General features: G+C 37.7%; 1 protein-coding gene across 1 annotated transcript in view; it reads right to left on the bottom strand.

Moving 5' to 3' along the window:
* Nucleotides 1-20,125, bottom strand: part of Nell1 (neural EGFL like 1) — an 807,173-nt gene that overhangs the window by 1,581 nt on the left and 785,467 nt on the right. Inside the window, exons 17-19 of the mRNA XM_021166735.2 lie at nucleotides 13,982-14,175; nucleotides 8,519-8,695; nucleotides 6,086-6,310 (exon numbers count right to left, since the gene is read on the bottom strand). Of these exons, the coding sequence (XP_021022394.1) occupies nucleotides 6,086-6,310; nucleotides 8,519-8,695; nucleotides 13,982-14,175 (596 nt within the window). The remainder of the gene's footprint in view (nucleotides 1-6,085; nucleotides 6,311-8,518; nucleotides 8,696-13,981; nucleotides 14,176-20,125) is intronic.

Below are 20,125 nucleotides of genomic sequence, written 5' to 3'. Positions count from 1 at the left end.
GCAGTCTCTGACAACCTGCAGGTCAACTGCAGATCTTCATACTTCCTCTCCTCCTCCAAACCCAGTCACCCAGTTTCATCCTCAACTCTGTAGCAGATCACATGCTGTGGCCTCCCCTTCCTCTCTACCGCCATTTCCAGCAGATCTCCCCTCCCCTCCCCTCCCCTCTAACATTCTTCCCAGCTTATCTGTCTCAGTTGCCACCTCTAGAAGGCATTCCCTGTATTCTCTGGCCAAGCCTGTCATTCAATCAACTAGGCCAGCAAAGCAGGTAGTGAGCCTCATATCTTCACCCGCCCCCTTCTTTTCTCCAAATCCAACTCCCCAAGTCTCATCCCCAGATGTGACCTGGTGTGTTATTTCCTCACCATCTGCCCTCATTCCCAGGGATCAGGCAGATTCCGTTGGAACACTCCACTTTTCTCAATCTTGTGGATCCCCTTAAACACCCCCATTCCTAAGTGTCGGCGGCGCCTAATACCTAGAAACATACTGTACCTCAAACCTCCAGTGCACATATTTGGCAGTATCCTAGTCGCATTTCCTATCAGTTTACAGTACCACACCCTCCTAAGAACCAGGAAGACAACATAAAAACCAAGGACCCAAACACTTATCCAACAAAGACAAGACCAGATATCAGCACTTAAATTTACAATCATCCCAAACCCAGATGCTTAGCTGTCAGCACAGTATCAAACTCAGTAGTCCCTAGTAGACACAGTAACCCGAGAAATGCCATATACTGAAACACAAAACTTAAAATAGACTTCATGAACATGATACGATTTCTAAAGAAGGAAATAAATATACCCAACAAAGATCTATAGAAACACAAACAAATGGTGGAAGGAAATGAATAAAAGCGTTCCAGACCTAAAAGTGATGTTGAATCAACTTAATAAGCACAAACTCAGGGAAATATGAAAATGAAAACCTTAGGAAATCTATTGGAACCTCAGAGGTAAACCTCACCAACAGGATCTGAGATGGAAGAGAGAATCTCAAGCATTGAAGATAAGATAAAAGAAAGAAAAATCCAGGAAGAAAACATTCCACAAATCTGAAACACTGTGAAATGATCAAATCTAAGAATAATGGCAATAGAGGAAAACAAAACAAGGTCAAAGGCAAATAAAATACTTACAACAAAATCACTGAAGAAAATTTCCCTAACCTAAAGAATGATGTGCCAATCAAGGTAGAGAAAGCATACAGAACACCAAATAAACTGGACCAGAAAAGAAATTCCCCTTGGAACATAATAACCAAAAACCTGAATGTACAGATAAAGAAAAGATATTAAAAGCTGCATGGGGAAAAGACACATAAAGGCATACAAAGGCACACCTACTAGAAAAACACCTAACTTCTCACTTGAAACTCTAAAAGTCACAAGAACCTTCTCCAAACTTTGCGAGACAGAGATGCCAGCCCAGACTACTATACTCAGCAAAACCTTCAATCACAATAGAAGTAAAAAGATATTCCGAATTCTATCTGACTTTCATGGATTATAGCAACAACAAAAAAAAGCCTACAATCTAATGGAAACTGGAAAATCCATTACTGACTTAACAATATGGGTCAGAACAAAAATTAAAAAAAAATTATAATTGAATAAAAACAAAATACATCATACCCAAACTTATATGGGCATAATGAAGGCAATTCTAGGAGGAAAGCTCATAGCACTAAGTGCCTATAAAAAAAAAACACACAAGTAAATAAATTTTAAAAAAATAGCAAAAATTGAGATATCACATACTACTAATTTAGCATACTTGGAAGCTCTAAGGAAAAAAAAAAAAGAAGAAGAAGAAGAAGATAAAATCACAACCAAAAAGAGTAGAGGACAAGAAATAATCAAACTCAGGGCTGAACAAAAACTAAAATAGTAATTAAAAAAACTATACAAAAAATCAATAAAGCAAAGTTGGTTATAAGAGAAATATCAATAAGATTGACTAAAAGATAGAGCAGATTCAAAATAATAGAATTTCAATTCCAATGTGGGACATAGCAACAGATACCAAAGAAATCCAGAGAGTCATAAGAACATACTTTAATAACTGTATTCCACCAAATTGGAAAAATCTGAAATAAATGGATAATACTCTCAATATATACAACCTACTAAAGCTAAATCAAGATCAGATAAGCAATCTAAACAGATATATAATTCCTCGTAAAATAGAAGCAGTAATTAAATATCTCTTATCCTCCAAAAAGTCCAGGGCCAGATGATACTGGACAAACTGATTGGCAGCATCTAAAACAATACAAATGGATCAATACTTATCACCCTGCACAAAACTCAATTCCAAATAATCAAATCTATACACACTGAATCTGATAGATGAGAAACTGGGGAATAACCTTGAACTCATAGCAGCTGTCTACAGAATGGGAAAAGGTTTTGTTTTTTGTCTTTTGTTTTCCAACTCCACATCTACTATTCTGTTGAGATTTGGTCTGTTGCTGTGTGTTGTAATGCTAAATTCTGTACCTGGAAGGAAGGATGAGGCCTGCAAGTGAATTTCCACATTTACAAGCTTTTGCTGTGCAAACCTTGTTCCTTGATTTAAAACTATTGGTTTAATAAAATTGGCTACAGCCAAATACTGGAGGGATTAGAGGTAGGTGGGATGTGACCTGGCTGGGGCATGGAAAAGAGAAAGCAGAGAGGAAAGACAAGGTGAAGAATGAGGAAGAACTGAGAGAGGGAGGAATCTGCCATGAGGGGAGAGGAACAGCAAGTGTCTGAGATACACCACTGGGGAGGCAGCCAAGTCAGCAGGTAGAACAGTAGATTTGAGGCTACCCCCCAGTAACTGTGAAAGCCAACTAAAATGAACATAATCTCATTTAATATATATAAGCTAGGTGGGGATAAGCTTAAATTGGTTACACTACAATATCTCCAAAATACATAAAGAATTCAAGAAACCAGATGTGAAAATGAAACCATATAATCTAATTTTAAAAATTGGATACAGATCTAAATGCAGAATTCTCATTAGAGGAAATTCAAATGACTGGGAAATGTTCAAAACCTTTAGCGATCATGGAAATGCAAATTAAAACTTTTTTTGAGATAACATCTTATACCTGTCGGACCAATAATGTAGGTGACAGTTCAGACTGGTACAGATGTGGACTAAAGGGAACACTCCTCCATTGCTAGCTAGTTGGAGTGCAAATTTATATTTATATTTATATATATTTAATATATATATATTTAAATATATAAATTTATAAAATATATAAATATATATATATTTAAAAATATAAATATATATATTTAAATATATATTTAAATATATTTATATATATTTATAATATTCAGAAACAGAAAGCAACCTAGATGTTGCCCAACAGAAGAATGGATAAAGAAAATGTGATATATTTATACAATGGAGTATTATTCAGCCATTAAAATAACTGACATCCTGAAATTTGCAGGCAAACAGAAAGAGTTAGAAAATAATCATCTTGAGTTACATAGTCCAGACCCATAAGGATAAGTATGGTATATATATATATATATATATATATATATATATATATATATATACTATATATATATATATAGTATATATATATATATATATATTATATATATATATATATAATATATATATATATATATGGTATATATATATATATATATATTATATATATATATATAATCATATATATGGATAGTAGCTGTTTGATCAATGAGTAAGGATCAAGCTACTATCCATAGAACCATAGAGGTTAGATAAAGAATAAGGGACTAGATGGCATGGATAAATCTCCCTGGAAAGGAGAAATAAAATATATAGTTATGGATGGAACAGCTGTTTGGGGATGGGCAGGAACAGGAGGATCAAATAAGAAGGGGGATAGATGAAGAAGGGAATACAGGGAGGGACATCTTGACTCGGGGCAATTTGAGGGGTCATATTATAGCCTATCTAGTAGAAGCTCCTATAATATATACATATATAAAGGATATCTAAATAATATAATGAAGGAGACAAAATTCCAACTGGACATCTCTTATCACTAAATGGTACTTCCAGTGCTGGGAATGGATGAATTATATCTAATTGAGTTGCTGGCCAAAGGAGTCCATGGGAATTCCCAAACTACCTAAGCTATTAACAAAGCTATGTAGGTTGCTCTCCATAAATTGATAGTGATAACACATATACACCTTATTAATTATAGAGAATTGAGATGGTGTCTACACTGATCTAAAGAAAAATAAGTAGAAATAAAGTGACTCTGAATGACATTGTGCCATACTCATAGCTCAATGATTTGTTCAGACAGCATCATGGAAGCTTCCTCCTGAAGCAGATGAGAAAATACAGAGACCCACAGCCAAACAGTATCCAGAGACTGAGAGATCTCAGAACACTTAGCCTTCAGTGGAACAGGTGCATCAAATTCCTCCTCAGGAACAAAGAATCTCACAGAAAATGAGACAGAAAGAATGTATGAGCTAGAGGAGATAAAGGACCCCAAACAAGGCCTTCAAAACAATAGTACCAATGAACATATGAACTCACCAAGATTGAGGTAGCAAGCATGGGGACTACACAGAGCTGAAAGGAGAAGTGAACACACACACCCCTACCACATACAAATGGAAATTTCTTTTTCTCTAAGGGAGTCTCGTGAGGGAAACAAATAATCGTAAGGCTAGGCTCCATGCCCAGCAGTAGACAGCCAATAGATAATCAATAGATAATCAATGCAATGGCATCTCTGCTGTTACCTTGACTCATAATGTCATAGCAGGGCTTTTTGTCTCTTTGTTTAAAGTTTAGTTTAGTTTTTATTTTTACTTTAATATGCTACCCTACACAGCCTTTGTGTAAATATTATGGCCTCTGGTTACTGGAGTCCTGAGTGTACAAATAGATCTCTGCATCTACTTTTTTCTTGTGCATTTTCTGGGGCTCTTTTCCTTCTATTTGCTTTGTCCTACTCCAATGTATTTATATTATCTTATTCTATTCAATTTTTAAAATTCTTATCTTTTAGATTCCTGTTTGTTTTCAAGGGAGAGACAGGAAGGAGGTGGACCTTGAAGTGAGAGTAGGTAGAGAGAAACTTGGAGTAATAGAGGAAGAGAAAACTATAATCAGGATATATTGTATGAAAAAATCCATTTTCAATAAAAGAAAATGGGGGAAATGAAATTGAACAACTCAGGTGCCTATGTCTCTTGGCCACATTGTTTGTGGTTGGTGAAATTTCAGATGGGATCGTGGCTCTTTGGCTATAGAATGCCTGACATTATTTTTCTACTGGGAATTAATCTTAATATACTGCATTCTAGGAAACAGAAAAGTGTCTATACTAATAAATCTATAAAATGACAAGCTAGAAAGCCTCCATTGATGGCTGAGGTGGGGGTAGGCTTTGACGGGACCAAGTGCACTATCATTCTTAATAATCTTAATCATGAGAATCTCAACACAATGTTCTGGCTGAGATTTTGACTGTGCTTGATGGAGCAACACTGTAAGCTGACTTTGGTCATAACTCTATGAACACTGAAGAGATGGAGGCCCACCTTTCAAGTCTGAAAGACACATGGGGATATTTTATGGGAAATCTTCCAAAAAGAAATCAGACACATAATAGCAGTCAAAAAAAAATTATAAGAGATTCAGGAGTATGGTTGGCAAGGCAAAATAAAACAGAATAAACTCCTATATAGATCACTGTCTTCTGACACTACTGATGGTTTCTGTAATTTTCTAGAATAAAGTTAAGAATTTCTAGGCTTGCTCTCTCTTCCCTCCCCTTCCCTCTGTTCTCTCCCATTATTTTTCTATATTGCAGATTAAAATAACTTTCATTCTCTGGGATTAAGATTAGTCAGTGGTTAAAATTCAGCAATTTTAAGGCAAATTTGTATTACTCCATGTCAATTTGGAAACTGCCTTTATACAAGGACCAGCTATTATTATCTGTCTACACTTAATGTCCTCCTGTGAGAACATACACTCCATGGAATCTGAATCCAGAGATTTCAAAAGGAAACTCTCTGTGGCTCACAGTCCCCAGGGCTGATGGTTACCTTGCATTTACAGGTTGTACAGGGAGATCCAGCCATTGTCCACACTGCACCGCTCAGTCTTGACATACCAGAGCTGTCCAGGCAAGTTTTTCTGATGTCATAGGCAATATTATCAGCCAGGCAGGGGTCATTGACACAGCGGGGACAACACTCTCCTTCAAAGATGGCTGTGTATTCACAGCTCAAACTAGGGCAAGCTAGAGGCCAGCAGTCTGCCTCTCCTTCCTGTGGAGAGAAAGATGAAATAAGTTGTCCTCATCTTTACACAGTTTTATATTCCCAGTATCCTTTGGGGGAAGGAAAGTGTTACAAATCTCATTATTTTCTTACTGAATGCTTCCAGCCTGAACCCTAATGTGTATGATCCATCCTCCTCTGTGAAGACATACCTTCTACACACAGAAGGTATCACTTTTAAGAAGATATCACTTCCTCAGGATGGTTTTGCTGACTACCTAACCCAGAGTTCACAGACAGTCTTTAATTAGCTTGTTTGTGTTCTAAGCATGGAATATAGTTATTTCCATCATGTTGTACTATTTTTTCAGGTTATGCTGCATAATTGGTATAACTCAACATTAACTTGAACTTTTGGATTTTATTGTTTGTTTTCTTCCCTGATGATGTTCAGAGATTTTTCCAACAGATACTAATAGAACAAACAAGCAATCAGATGGTCGTGTGAGGATAGTGTATGAAGAGAGAACCCCTTCTTTTCAGGATCAAAGGGAGACCTGGAGAAGTGGAATATTTCAACAGCTGCATCAACTGGGATGCAGGATTCAAGTTCAGAGCTGAGGCTGGTTGTTCTCTGGACAAACCATCCCATGACTCTAAGGTCTCCAAATCACAGCTTAAATGGAGCCTCTACCTGAGACCTCTTCTGACCGCAGGCACCATTGAGCTGCCTATGATAATGAGGTTTCTCCACACAGCTTCACTGTCATCATGTCCCTGTCAACTGCAGTGATTCTCATTTACTTAATTATTCAGTCAATGTCTCCACATTCTAGGCTTATTCATGTTGTGACTGTGTCTGCCTTGCTTGTATATCACTAGGAGTCTGGCACAGGCAAAGTCTTGATAAAGTATTTAATAAATGAGACCGATATTATTCTAAAGGAATTTTAAGTTAATGCTCAATAGCTTCTGTGAGTTGAAAAATAAATGTACATCCCAAAGACTGGACATTCAAGATGTCCTTTTGAAACTCTTTGAATGAAAATGTCACGTAGAAGATAAATGCCAGTAATCCCAGCTATCTGATGACTGGCTTCTCAAGGAAGAAAAATGGTTTTCCAGAATGACACCAGAAACAGGTCTACAGTTATCCTGAATGTGTTTGTCCTTGGAAGGGAATCTGTAAAGTTGTCCATGAGCAGAATTTATCTATGTTGCAGTCTTAGTATTAAGATGGATTGTAAAGGCTCCATGTGATGACTGCTTGAACGTTAACTTGGGGATTTATGGAAACTCAGAGAACAAGTTCTCTGGGTGCTAGTTTTTATATAATACACAGAAAGAGAAAAATTCATTTCAATAAACATTAAGCACCAAGCTAAAAGCTTTCCTTATAAGCTGACTCAGGAAGAATGCTCTGAGATGGAGCAGATGGAACACCACAGTTCTCAATGTACCGTGCCCTCAAGTCTTAGAAATCATTGTCTGTACAGGAGTTTAAAACACATTGAACCAGATATCGAAATTGTGTGTTTTCTTTGAACTTTCCCAAATCCAGGCACAGTATTAATACCTGTATATTAATATTTAAAATAATGTTATTTGGTCTGTTTGAGCAGCATCTTCAAGGGATATCAGAGCATCAATACCAGTTGCCACATTAAGGATCTTCCGTGACACTAAGCCAAGTGCCTGCTGTACAATGAATGTGGTACTCATCTTTCACATACATTCTCTTATCTTCTTAAGAATCTTTGAACTGGTACATTTATGGAAAAGACTAACCACTGGAATGCTTTGACATATCCAAAGTATCTACATCAAGTTGGCCTAGGAGACAATTAGGAATTGGATTCTCCATATTGCTCACCCAAACTCCATCACTTCTATTATTTTTTTTTCTATTGGCAATATTAAGGATTATGTCAAAAGCAAAAATACACTTGGCTCTGTCTGGACAATTACTACCTCCCAAACCATTTAAAGCTACTTTATGATAATTTTCTTTGCTAAAATATATAGGTATATACAAACTGCTCAGGTTAAATCTGTTCTATAAATTCATTATTTTTACTTTTGCAACATTTTAAATATAATGTAAATATCTCCAGGCATTACACATGGCCACTGGTTAAGCATAACCCATGATACTCTGTATAATACTGGGAACATCTTGGAACTCCTGCCCAAAAGCTCTCAAGTTTATAACCTTTTCTACACAAAGGCACCAGGATCCCTAGGAAATGGACATACCAGACATCGGCACTGCTGGCAGCTGTGGGTCCAGTTGTCTCCACTTCGATAGAGCTTCTGTCCGCTTTGATCTAAACATTGGCTAGTGACCCTGGTGTCACACTCTGGGCAGCAGAAAAGGTCAACATTTGGATTCTGGCAATCACAAGCTGTCCGCCGGCAGAATATCTTCCCATCCTGTTGAGAAGTAAGGTCAAGAAGGTTTTGTGATTAGGAAAACATATGCACAGATGTACTCCAAAAATCAAGCCTTGCGAATGCACCATAGAGCTCACAGAATAAACTTCTTAGCTCTGAATCTATATTGTCTACTTCCCATCTTGGTCAAAGCAGGCACAGCCTTTCTTTACTGGAGCCAGCCAAGTCAAAATGGAAACATTGCTAAGTGTACCCAAGGGATAAACATCAATATGTTCTTTGAATATTTAAAAACTATGTTTCTGTGAAGCAGGGCCTATCCCTGACTCGGTTGCCAGTGTGTGACTTCTGTTCCCCTAATTGTGCTGCCTTGTCTGGCCTCAGTGGGAGAGGATGCACCTAGTACTGAAGTGACTTGATGTGCCAGGGTAGGTTGGTACCCAGGACAGGCCTCCCCTTCCTCTGAGGAGAATAGGGGTGATATTGGTGAGAGGCCATATAAAAGGGGACTGGTAGGAGGGGCTGTGATTGGGATGTAAAGTGAATAAATAAATTAATTAATGGAAAAGACATGTTTCTGTTTCAGAATTAGCAGTTAAAATGAATATGATTAAGAATCCATTCCAGAGTGGTGGAGAAACAAACAAGAAGTGGAAAGTGGAAAAAAAAAATGGGAAATGAGGGGAAATAAGAGAAAACTGCAGTGGTGTGTGTGTGTGTGTGTGTGTGTGTGTGTGCAAATGTAATGAAAACATTGTATAGTGTGCTATGAAAATCAATAAGACAATAACCCCATTTCAGTGGAAATCATTTAAGTACATTGTCCTGATATACAAGAGCACTGGCAAACACACTGAAATGCACTGCCTACTTTCATACATGTCCCATTCATAAGGGATAGGGGAAGAATTAAATGCGGTCCAGAGACATTAAGTGCTTTATAGAGATCACGCAGTACAGCATCATCTCTAAGCCTATAATCGAGCCTGAGAGTTTCAAAAGATTTTGCTTCCACAAGTCTTTACGTTGCTTATTTGCAGAGCTTATGACCAGTTGTCACCTTCCTCCATGAAACAGTTCATCAAATGATAGACACGTTCCAATTTCAGGAGTATTAGTCTTGGAAACTCAGTTATAAGGCACTGAAGGTCAATATCACTGGTCATTAAGACTGAGTGCTTATAGCATGTCTATTATCTACTTATCAAACCAGTGTCATATTTCTGTTGATGGGGAAGCTAAAGTGTAAGGACTTTGGCTACATTTATGGATACAGTTATTTTTGTTAAAGATTTACTTTTCTTAAAGAATAATTTTGTGTGTGTGTGCGTGTGTGTGTGTGTGTCTGTGTGTCTGTGTGTGTTCCTATAGAGATCACAGTGGTCACTGGATCCTCTGGAGTAGAAGCCTCAGGTAGTGGTAAACTACCCTATGTTGGTGCTAGAAACTGAGCTTGAGTTCTTTAGAAGAACAACTGACCTAGCTCCCATTATCTCCCTACAGTTATGTTTTTGAGTATTTTTAAAACTAAACCTTAGGGGTAGAAGATAATTCAAAGGACATGAAGCCTACCCATACTGTAACAGCTAAAGCTAAAAGTTACAAAGATTATACTTGCGGCTATCCATTCTTGGGAGCTCACACCATGAAGGTTTCGGGGCACATGTCTGTGTGTCTTAGTCTTGTTATCACTTTGCTGACTTTAGTTACTATTCCTTGAAACCATAGCCCTTGTATTCTTTTATAACATTTCTTAGAAGCTAATTTGTAAGTGTTCACCAAATTACTCCTTCTGGGAAAAACATTTCTGATTCCTCAATCTGTTCCCATTATTTGTAATTTTTCACTACAAAGCAACTTCGTTGGCTACCTCTTTCAATCTTTGACTATTGAGCATGATCTTCGACATCTTTATTAGTTATCTTCTGTAAAATTATATCAATTATCTACCTATATTACATATTAACATAATGATTCATGAAGTAAAAATTTATGCCTTTATTTCTCAAGTCAGGTAACTGCATATAAGTCTTGAGAAACAAGGAGTGACATGAGTTTGTTTCGCCATGGTTTAACTTTCAGTGTGTTTTCTCTAATGCAGTCTGCTTTGCCTTCTTATTTTGCTTATGTCACAGTGTTGACTGATAGTGAGCTTAATGAAGACAAAAACCTCATTAATCCCTGCCCCTTCTTCCCGTGGCTGGTTGATTGGGCATATGTGTGTTTTCTGATACATGCTGTATATCATCCTATTAGATCCACCTCACCTCTTTTGCCAGTAACAGCTTTTATCAGATACTGTATCGGCCATCTCCCACGAATATGCAGCTTCATAGTTACTGATATCTGCAAACGCAATGGACCTGCCTAAGAAGTGGTAGTCTACTTCTTCTATAAGAATGGATGAAAAGGTAAGTTCAATGGAAGCTAAAGTGGAAACCCTTAAAAGACCTACATTCCTTACAGAGAGTGGAAGGGAGATGCTGGCTACTTTTGTCTTGTAATGACTGAAGAGTATGGAAAGGGGCCTTCACTCAAATTTTATGTATTGTCTCTACTATAAAAATGATAAAAGAGAGCTGTTCTGAGATTAAATACACACAGATACTTGTATGTACACACATATACATTAATTTTATAAAAACACAGACTTTCTATAAGTATGTAAATATGTGTAAATGTAGAGAGTGAGATATACAAAAATATACACAAAGATACAGAAAGAGCAAGAGGTGGGGGGAATCTAGAGGTGATCAGGTGAATTAAACCAGATATTTTACATAGCCTACCACTAATGAGTACAGATCATAGGAATCTTCCAACAATAAGTCCTTGGCATACTGGCTTATATCATGATTCCAATCAATTTCACTAAAATAATATTTCACAATAATTTTGTATAACATGTCATCTTTCTTGTTTTAGTGCTGGGAATTGAACCTAGAGACACACATATACCAGGCAAGCACTTTACCATATACTCTGTATCCCAAAGCCCCGTTAACTTCATTTCATTACTAATTTATTTCACTTCCTAGGTACTGAATGTCTAAGCATCAGGAACCACATGGCAAACCAGCATCAAGCAAAATGAGAAATTATTTTCACAGATTACTATATTTCTTTCCACGAGATTCAACCCTACCTACTAGTTAAGAGAATGAATAGAAATGAGTGGATAGCCTTCAGGGTTAGTGTAGAATAAAGCAATTTCACATCTCATCAATTATGTGACAATGCCATTGAGGCCCCTCTTAGCTTCTATTAGGTTTCAGAACAATGACAATGTTCCGGTTAGCTTTGAATTACTGAGCGACCGTCAAGAAAATTCATGTTTGATAATGGAAATGCCAAAGGTGGCTTCATTAATACAATTGGAATATGATTATAAAGGCTTATTCAGAGAGTGCAATCACACTGGAAACAAGTGTGAGTGAGAACAGGCCCATCTCAGCAGGCTGTCCTCCTCATGTTGTTCTGTGGGCTGTGCCAAGAGCCTGACCCCTGTCTAGCTAAGATGGTGATCCCAGTTCCATTGAGATATCAAAGCTGAATTCTCACTCTTCTGCTCAGCACTTCAGTGTTTCCACATAACTTTATAATGGAAGTTCAACCATGCACAATTAATAAGAATTATGTTTAAATTAATTCTAGATTTTTAAAAGCAGGGCAATTCTCACTGATAGAAAAATATTTGAGCCGGGCTTGGTGGCGCACGCCTTTAATCCCAGCACTCGGGAGGCAGAGGCAGGCAGATTTCTGAGTTCGAGGCCAGCCTGGTCTACAAAGTGAGTNCCAGGACAGCCAGGGCTACACAGAGAAACCCTGTCTCGAAAAAAAAAAAAAGAAAGAAAAATATTTGAATATATTATACTGTGTAAAACCACCTAGTTCACTATTACATTCGATAGCATTCACATGGTTGCTGATAATGTCCTATCCATGTACTGTATTTCTAAGCTGAGCCTCTGAGCTCTCTGAAATTGGAAGGACAGCTGACCTCACTGCTTCTAATACACCAGTCTCTATCCTCTGTGGGGGGAGAGTTAGCTTTAGGACAGTGCGATCCAAAGGCCCCAGATAATCTGTAAGTGGTACCTTGAGAAAGAGGATGAGTTACTTGATTCCCAGAGCTAGTTTCTTTATTGTTCAGAGCTGTGCTCACATGTAATATGATGCTGTCTTATAGTTATGACTTATTTGGAACATGGCCTAGTATATGGTGCTTAATAAATGGGAAAATAATTGTAAATTTGGGTTATAGAACTAGATTTAAGTGGAGAGGGAGGAAACAGGTGCCATGGGTTTAGGACCTGGTGAACTATCTCTTCCAACAAGACCCCTGGGTTCTGTTGAGTGTGGCCAGATGTCAGTGCACATGGGTTTCTCAGGACCATGCTCTATTTCTGAGTAACACAGGATTTATTAGGAGACTCGGCTTCCAAAGGAGCCACTAAGCAAATAATGTTTCTTGTTTTATACGCCTTTAAAGCCCAAGATTAAATAATCTCATTCCAACATTTAAGCCCCAAACTACGGCAACATAAGAACAGATGAAAATAAAATGGCAACATCAACAAAAGAAGAAACAAAGCACGAAGAAATCAAACACTTAACAGGTCCATTGTGCAAAGCACAACAATGCTACAGAATTGTGTTTCCATCAGCAAGCAATTTGCCTTCTTGGGACTTAGCCTAAGAGACCTGGGACTTAGCACTGAGAAAGACAAAGACATTGGTTACAAAGGAACCACTACACTATTAGAGAAGTGTTGTTTCCTTGTTTTCTGGGGATTTAGCTTAAGAGATACTCCTTCAATTGGTTACAAGGGAGCCACAATGCTACCCTCACCATTTGTCCATCCATTCATGTCTGACCACTACAGGAATGATCTGTGAGCCTGGCTTTTCTTGATGATATTCCCACAAGCAGTGAGCCAGTGAAGCAGAGTCTTTGTAAATGACAATTTTAGATAGAGATTTCTAAGCCAGCAAGCTTGAATAAGTGTAGAATGTGGGTTCCTGAAAATACTCACTTGACCAACAACTAAAGTACTGTGGCTCTCAGTTCAAGAAGCAACCTTGACTGCTCTTACCAGCTTCTCCTGATCAGCAGCCTCTTCTCAAGGTTGCAAACAAATGGCCACAAAAAGAAGAGTGAATCCAAATCCAATTGCCTAGTCACCCATCATCAGTTAGCTATATTGTAGGTTAGAATACATAGACCCTTTTGAAAAGTTAGGGACTCATGAGCACAAGGGCAGAAAGAAACCCATGGTGGGCGGAGAGAAAGACTATACCCTTCATTGTATCCAGTCAGCTTACCTTACAGGAACAGACTGAACACCTGTCTTCTCTCAGAATCCACACCTGCCCATTATGCTTCAGCCCCCCTTCGTGGGGACAATCACCAGAGCAGGAGGGCCCAGAGGGACACAGGCAGTCAAATCCTCCTGCTAAGTTGATGCAGGCAGAGTCATTCCAACAAGTGTGAGTTCTTAAGGCACATTCATCAATATCTGCAATAAATAAAGCATGGAACTTCAAAACCCAGGCAAGTAAACTCAGGAAACAATACACAGTACCATTGAGCAGCACTAATGCGGATTTACCTGTTGTTGGGTCCTTTTTCATCTGCATTTGCTCATTTACTCTACAAGGCTCTGTGGAGGAGAATCACAGTACCAAGGCATATGGAGTATAAGTGCCCAATGCCAGGCAGCCTGAAGCTTCTGTGAGATCAAATTTATAGCTGCCCAACTAGTTAAAATATCCACTTTCACCTCTAGTCTCTTAGAGTGGCCATGAATTTTGTTAACTCATCAACTACAGAATATATTCTTTGAAGCTTAGCTCTCATAGAAAAGAATTGTGTGTGCATAAGCCACTGAGCAGAAACAAGTGGGTAATTAGAGCAACTGTGACTCAGTCAGTCTGCCCCAGATCCTGATGCCAGGACTCTTTTGAAAGAAGAGGTTGCATGATTCTTGGTAAGTGTCTTATTTAATATTAAAATACTTAGCATCCTAATGGACAAAAAAGGGGGGTCTCACAAAAAAAAAAATCAGGGCTCCAGAATATGGCTTGGATGCTGATGAAGGCAAGCATATTGAATATTGTTCACTGACAGCCTAATAGGGAAATCAGACAAATCCAGTCATTCTACCTGACAGTTCAAACTTGAGTGACCTCTAAATCTCAAACACACTCCTGCCTAGTCTCTCTTGAACCCTTTCCTGACAGCTAAGCTTGAAAGGCAGCCAGTTTTGCCTGTAAATGGCTACTTTAAAAGAAACATATTCATTACATTTAGATCAAATATCTTAGCCAGCAACTTCTGCTCATTGGTGCTGGTGTCATATCAAGAAAATTGTACTTGGCCTTTTTTTCTATATGCATTTAAGCTTTATTGGAAGACACTTGTCTTGTGTCTGTCAGAATCTTCTAGTCCCTTGGTTAATCTCCAGCCATGTCTATAAATACCATTCAGATGATGAAACTCTATTATGTACAAGGCTATTAGCACAACAGATGTGACTGATATTAAAAGTAACACAAAAGAGCATTCAAGATACTGCTGTCACAAAGCTGATGAAACAGAACGCATGACTTGGAGACCCATTGACAAGGCCCATCGATCGTTAGACAGGAATCTTGTAGGAGGTAGAATGTTAGAATAATGTCATCTCATCTGAATCGCATCCTAATATCTGTGTGAAGTTGTACTTCATTAGGATAAAATAATAAACCCTCCTCAGGGAAGCTTTTTTTTTTTTCCTTGCAGGATGATGGAAGTTAACACAGAGGCTCACAATTAGACAGTGTGCAGAGAGTAAGAGATTTTGGAATCCCAGTCCTTCCAGTCCTTAATGGGATATCTTCAGGATATCTTCATTAAACTCCTCCCTTTAGGGATCAGGGAGCTCTGGGGAAGAGGAATCGAAAGGATTGTAAGAGCCAGAGGGGATGGATGACTCCAAGAAATGTCTGTTTTCTAGACACAGCAGAACAGATGCACTCATATCTCACAGATGAACTCATAGAGACTATGGCATAATGTACAAGACCTGCAGAGGTTCAAGTCAGACTTGGTACCAGTACTGAGAAGGGGAAGTGGACAGAGTCCCATCCCTAATCAAGAAGCTCTCTGTAATTGATAGCTGCTGGAAGAGGGGAAAAAAAGCCAGTTTTCTACAATAGAGTGAATCTACTAGGTATATCAACCATACCCTGGGACAGGTACCAAGCTCAGGAATAGTTGGATAGATTTTGGAATACCCAGTACAAAGTGGGATATCTTCATCAAATCCCTCCCTTCAGGGAACAGGAAGCTCTGGGGAAGAAGAGTCAGAAATGTTGTAAGAGCCAAAGGGGATGAGTGACTTAAAGAAATATAAAACAGTATCATAACATAAAACAGTTACGATACTTTTGTGGATTTTTGTTTCATTTTATTTGGGATTTTTTCATGTTGGTCTTTTGTGTTTTTTTTTCTTTGAATTTTGATCTGTAGAGTTTTTTTTTTTTGAAAGAGAAAATAAGCAAAGTTGGGTGGATAGAAAGATGGGAAGGATCGAGGGAGAGTTAGGAGATGGAAAATTATATATATGTATGTATATACATACATATATATAATCATATTTTGGAAATATTACATTACAATTTTGAAGCCATAACAGCAGCAATGTTACTGATATATATATATATATATATATATATATATATTCTATTCATGTGTGTTTATACACATATAGATGATGAATATCCTGACAGCTCTAGCTTTTCAAGAATTAGTTATGCTATAGTGATCCCAAGAAAGAAGTGAGCTTCAGTTTTTAAAGCAGGGAAAGCGAAGTGTAGGTAGGTTTGTAACTAGCATGTACTACAGTGAGGAGTGCTTCTAGAGGATTCTGTAATCCTATGCCAACTCAAGAGCTAAAGAGTACTGCACTGCTTTTGTGGTTTCTATTTACTTTCCACAACTTACACTCTAGACTCTAAGATTAATTTTCAAACATTATATCTTACATAGATCCCTGGAGTACTTTTAGTTGACATTCTGAGTGTAAAATGATGCAATTATCCCAAGTGTGTTAGAGTTTTGAAGCAATTATGACTTGAAAATAATGGGAAATCTGTGACCTATGTTCTCTTCCCGACTGCAGGGACCATATTGCTATAAAACAGATTCATGGCAACAATACAAGAAGACATTAAGTAGTTTCGATGCTATATTTTTTTGTGACACTAGGGGGTTGAACCTGCAGTCTTGTGCATGCTATACAGGTACATGAGCTCTGGATGAGCTCCATCCCCAGACCTCTTTATGCTTTTTATTTTGAGGCAGTGTCTCCTGACATTCCCCATGCTGGCCTTGCCTGTTCAGGAGCCCAGGCTTGAATATGAAATCCTCTGATATCACCCTACAGAGTATCTGCAACTGTAAGCTTCCACCATTAAGCTTACATAGCAATCATTTCTAGAACCTATTTGCTTCTAAGATTTACTTTCTTTTTGTTCTACCAACTGAAGTCTCAGGGAAGCCATTTAGTTAATAAACAATGAATGGAAGCCATGAAAAGGATGAAAAATTTGATACACGGATTCTAACTCAGCACAGCAAGAACTTTCTCATCGTTGAAGCATGTTTTATGACACTCTTAAGCAAGGCCATTCGCAACACATTATGTAGTGTAGTGATCCTTTCTAGGACCCCACCCCCCTTTGTCTTCTCCATCTTCCTCTAACTATTCCCAAGCAAAGTCAGCACTGAGTCAAAACAGTTAGTAGATCCAAGTTGGAATCCTATTTTCCTTTCAATTCAGTGCTTTCAATAAAGCAGCCACTTCACCTGTAAGAGCATATGCCCATGGACGTCTTCTCTACACTGGAGCTCCTTTACTGTTATACAAACAGTATAACAAAGTCGTAACAAGTCTTGACTCATATGAAAACCAAATTATAGATAATATAATGAAAATGCAATGTTTATTCCTTGATATAATGAGTATGTATATTTAAAATACTGTTGATAATCTCCAAATATGATGTTAATTTGCAGCAATGTCTTATTCTTCTCAACCCTCATTATGATGATAGTGGACTCTTAGGAGGAGGAGATATGACATATAAACATTTTGCAGTCTGTAATTCTCTACACTTTGCCCCATTTGGGGTCTCTGTGGTAATTACTGTATATAAAAGAGGACTTTTTGATGAGGGTTGACAAATGCAGTAATCAATGGTTACAGCAATAAGTCATTAGGAGTTGGTTTAATATCGTGTCTTGTTAGCAGAGTAATAACTGACTTGGCTATGCATATGTTCTTGGCTCTAGTATCAATATTAGATATGAGTTTTATTTTTCTGAAACAGCCTTTAATTCCAAGAAGAAAGCAGTTGGTTCATCAAATAATATTTGCACCACTATCTCACCAGTGCACATGTCTTGTCATGCAGGACACAGTTTTAGATTCCAGGGTTCATATTCATAGCTGTGCAAGAATAATAGTACTTTATTCCTCCAGTATCATCTTCTACCTTAGGACATCTTGCTAGCAAGGATGAAGATTTTATGTGAGTAGCAGCTTTACTTTTTGTGTGTTGTATGGGTCAATGTGTGCTGTCTTCAGCAATAGGGATTTTACCATCAAATTATGAAGGGTATCTAATATCCCTGGTAATAGCATGTTATGATTGAGGGGCTATGAGCCCTCACTTGCCAACAACCCAAAAGAGGTAATTCCTGGCACTGAACTTTTCATTTGCTATTCTGTGATGTTTCTTAAACATGTTGCCCATGACAGGGCCACTCCATTTTTAACTCTTTAAATATGTGCTGAATATATTGTAGGAAGCTTCTACAGTAATTGGTTTCCATCTGACATTTTTAAAATATCTTCAGTTTTATTTATCCTCCTCTGTAAAAGGGAAATAAAGGAACTCTATCTTTATAACCTATTCTGAGTTATAGTATTATTTTAAATTCATCTTTTATTTCAAGTGAGAATATACCATATTTTGATTAAACTAAATCCCCACTTCTTACAAACTCTTCCCATTGCTCTGAAACATTTTCCCTTCCAACTTCATGTATTCCCCTTTTTAAACCTACTGAACCCACTGGGTTCTGGTAGTCAGTGCCCGAGTGTAGGACCATCTATCTCCTGGAGGCACATCCAAAGGAGAAAACTGACTCTCTCTCCCCAAGCGGCCATCAATTGATGTGCACACCACTATGGGCAGTGAGGGCAGAACTGGAACTTTATTGCTCACTCTGCCTAGTGCCCCAGATGGCAGAAAACATCTTAGGCAATCTGTTTATATAACTTCATGTAATATATAAATTCATGAAATTTACAAAAATATTCTTTATATAGCCTATATTGATGAAATTTTGTTTTTGGAGTGTTCAGCAAGCACAAGGACTAACCAATAGTTTGCCCTCAAGGAAAATTTTTTCTTACTAATTTATAGTCTGAGATAACCTTGATTCTAATGTAAAATAGAAGAAACATATAAAAAGGTAGTCACAGTGAAACAGGAAGGCAAAATCTCATGGTCCCCCAAAACAACTTCATTTTTCTATCATTTTTTTTTTTTTTTTAGGAAAAGGGCCAAGGGGACCACTTAATAAATCTATCTAGAAACTGTCTAAAAATATAATTTCCAACAAATCATTACCAATTTTTGCTCTCTCTAAAATAATCTCAAAATTGGCAGTTAATTCCCACCCTAAAATGTTAATTCCCACTCCTGAAATGATAGCTTAGTATTTGGCTATTTCAAGTTTACAAAATGGCAAAGACATTAGCAACTCTTTCCCTTCACAAAAAAAAGAACACAATGGCAAGCAAACCTCCTGTCCATAATAAAAGCAAAGTGTAAAACCCAAATGTTCACTACAGAAGGGAAGGACTTCAAAGTCAGCACAGAGCTGTGTTGCCTACAGAGTTGCATGGAATTGCTTTACTTATGACACAGAAACCTAATTCCACTTCCGTGAAATTTAACAGATTTGTGGAAAGCCAGATGTTAGCAATTATGGAAACTGACATTATTCATATTCTTGGTAACAGACCTGTTTGCTCTGCACAAAGCCAACTTAATCTATTACACATATCCCAAGGCATCCAAAAGGAAGAGGCACCCTATTTACATATTGCAATTGTTGTTCCCTGTTGAGCAAGTGCAAAGATACTCTCCCGAGAGACTTCTGCAAATCATCAGACAAGCTCACAGTCTGACAAGAGACAATGACAGAAATCAACCAAAGCATTTCATGCTCAAATCCAGAGTCATTACTGCAGCCTTGTTTTACTCGTTGTAAATACTAGTTTTCTGTGATTTCTTTGTGTTTCCCCTTATATGTTCATTATTTAAACGCTCCATACTTGAATAAGACTTTTCTCTTATTAGAGCTTGCATTAGAGCTAATTTTCTTACATTGGTATTTTCACAAATTCTGAA

Source organism: Mus caroli, chromosome 7 (genome assembly GCF_900094665.2).
Source record: "Mus caroli chromosome 7, CAROLI_EIJ_v1.1, whole genome shotgun sequence".
NCBI lineage: Eukaryota > Metazoa > Chordata > Mammalia > Rodentia > Muridae > Mus > Mus caroli.
Note: the sequence above shows the minus strand (reverse complement) of the source record. Positions and strands in the feature narration are given on the sequence as shown.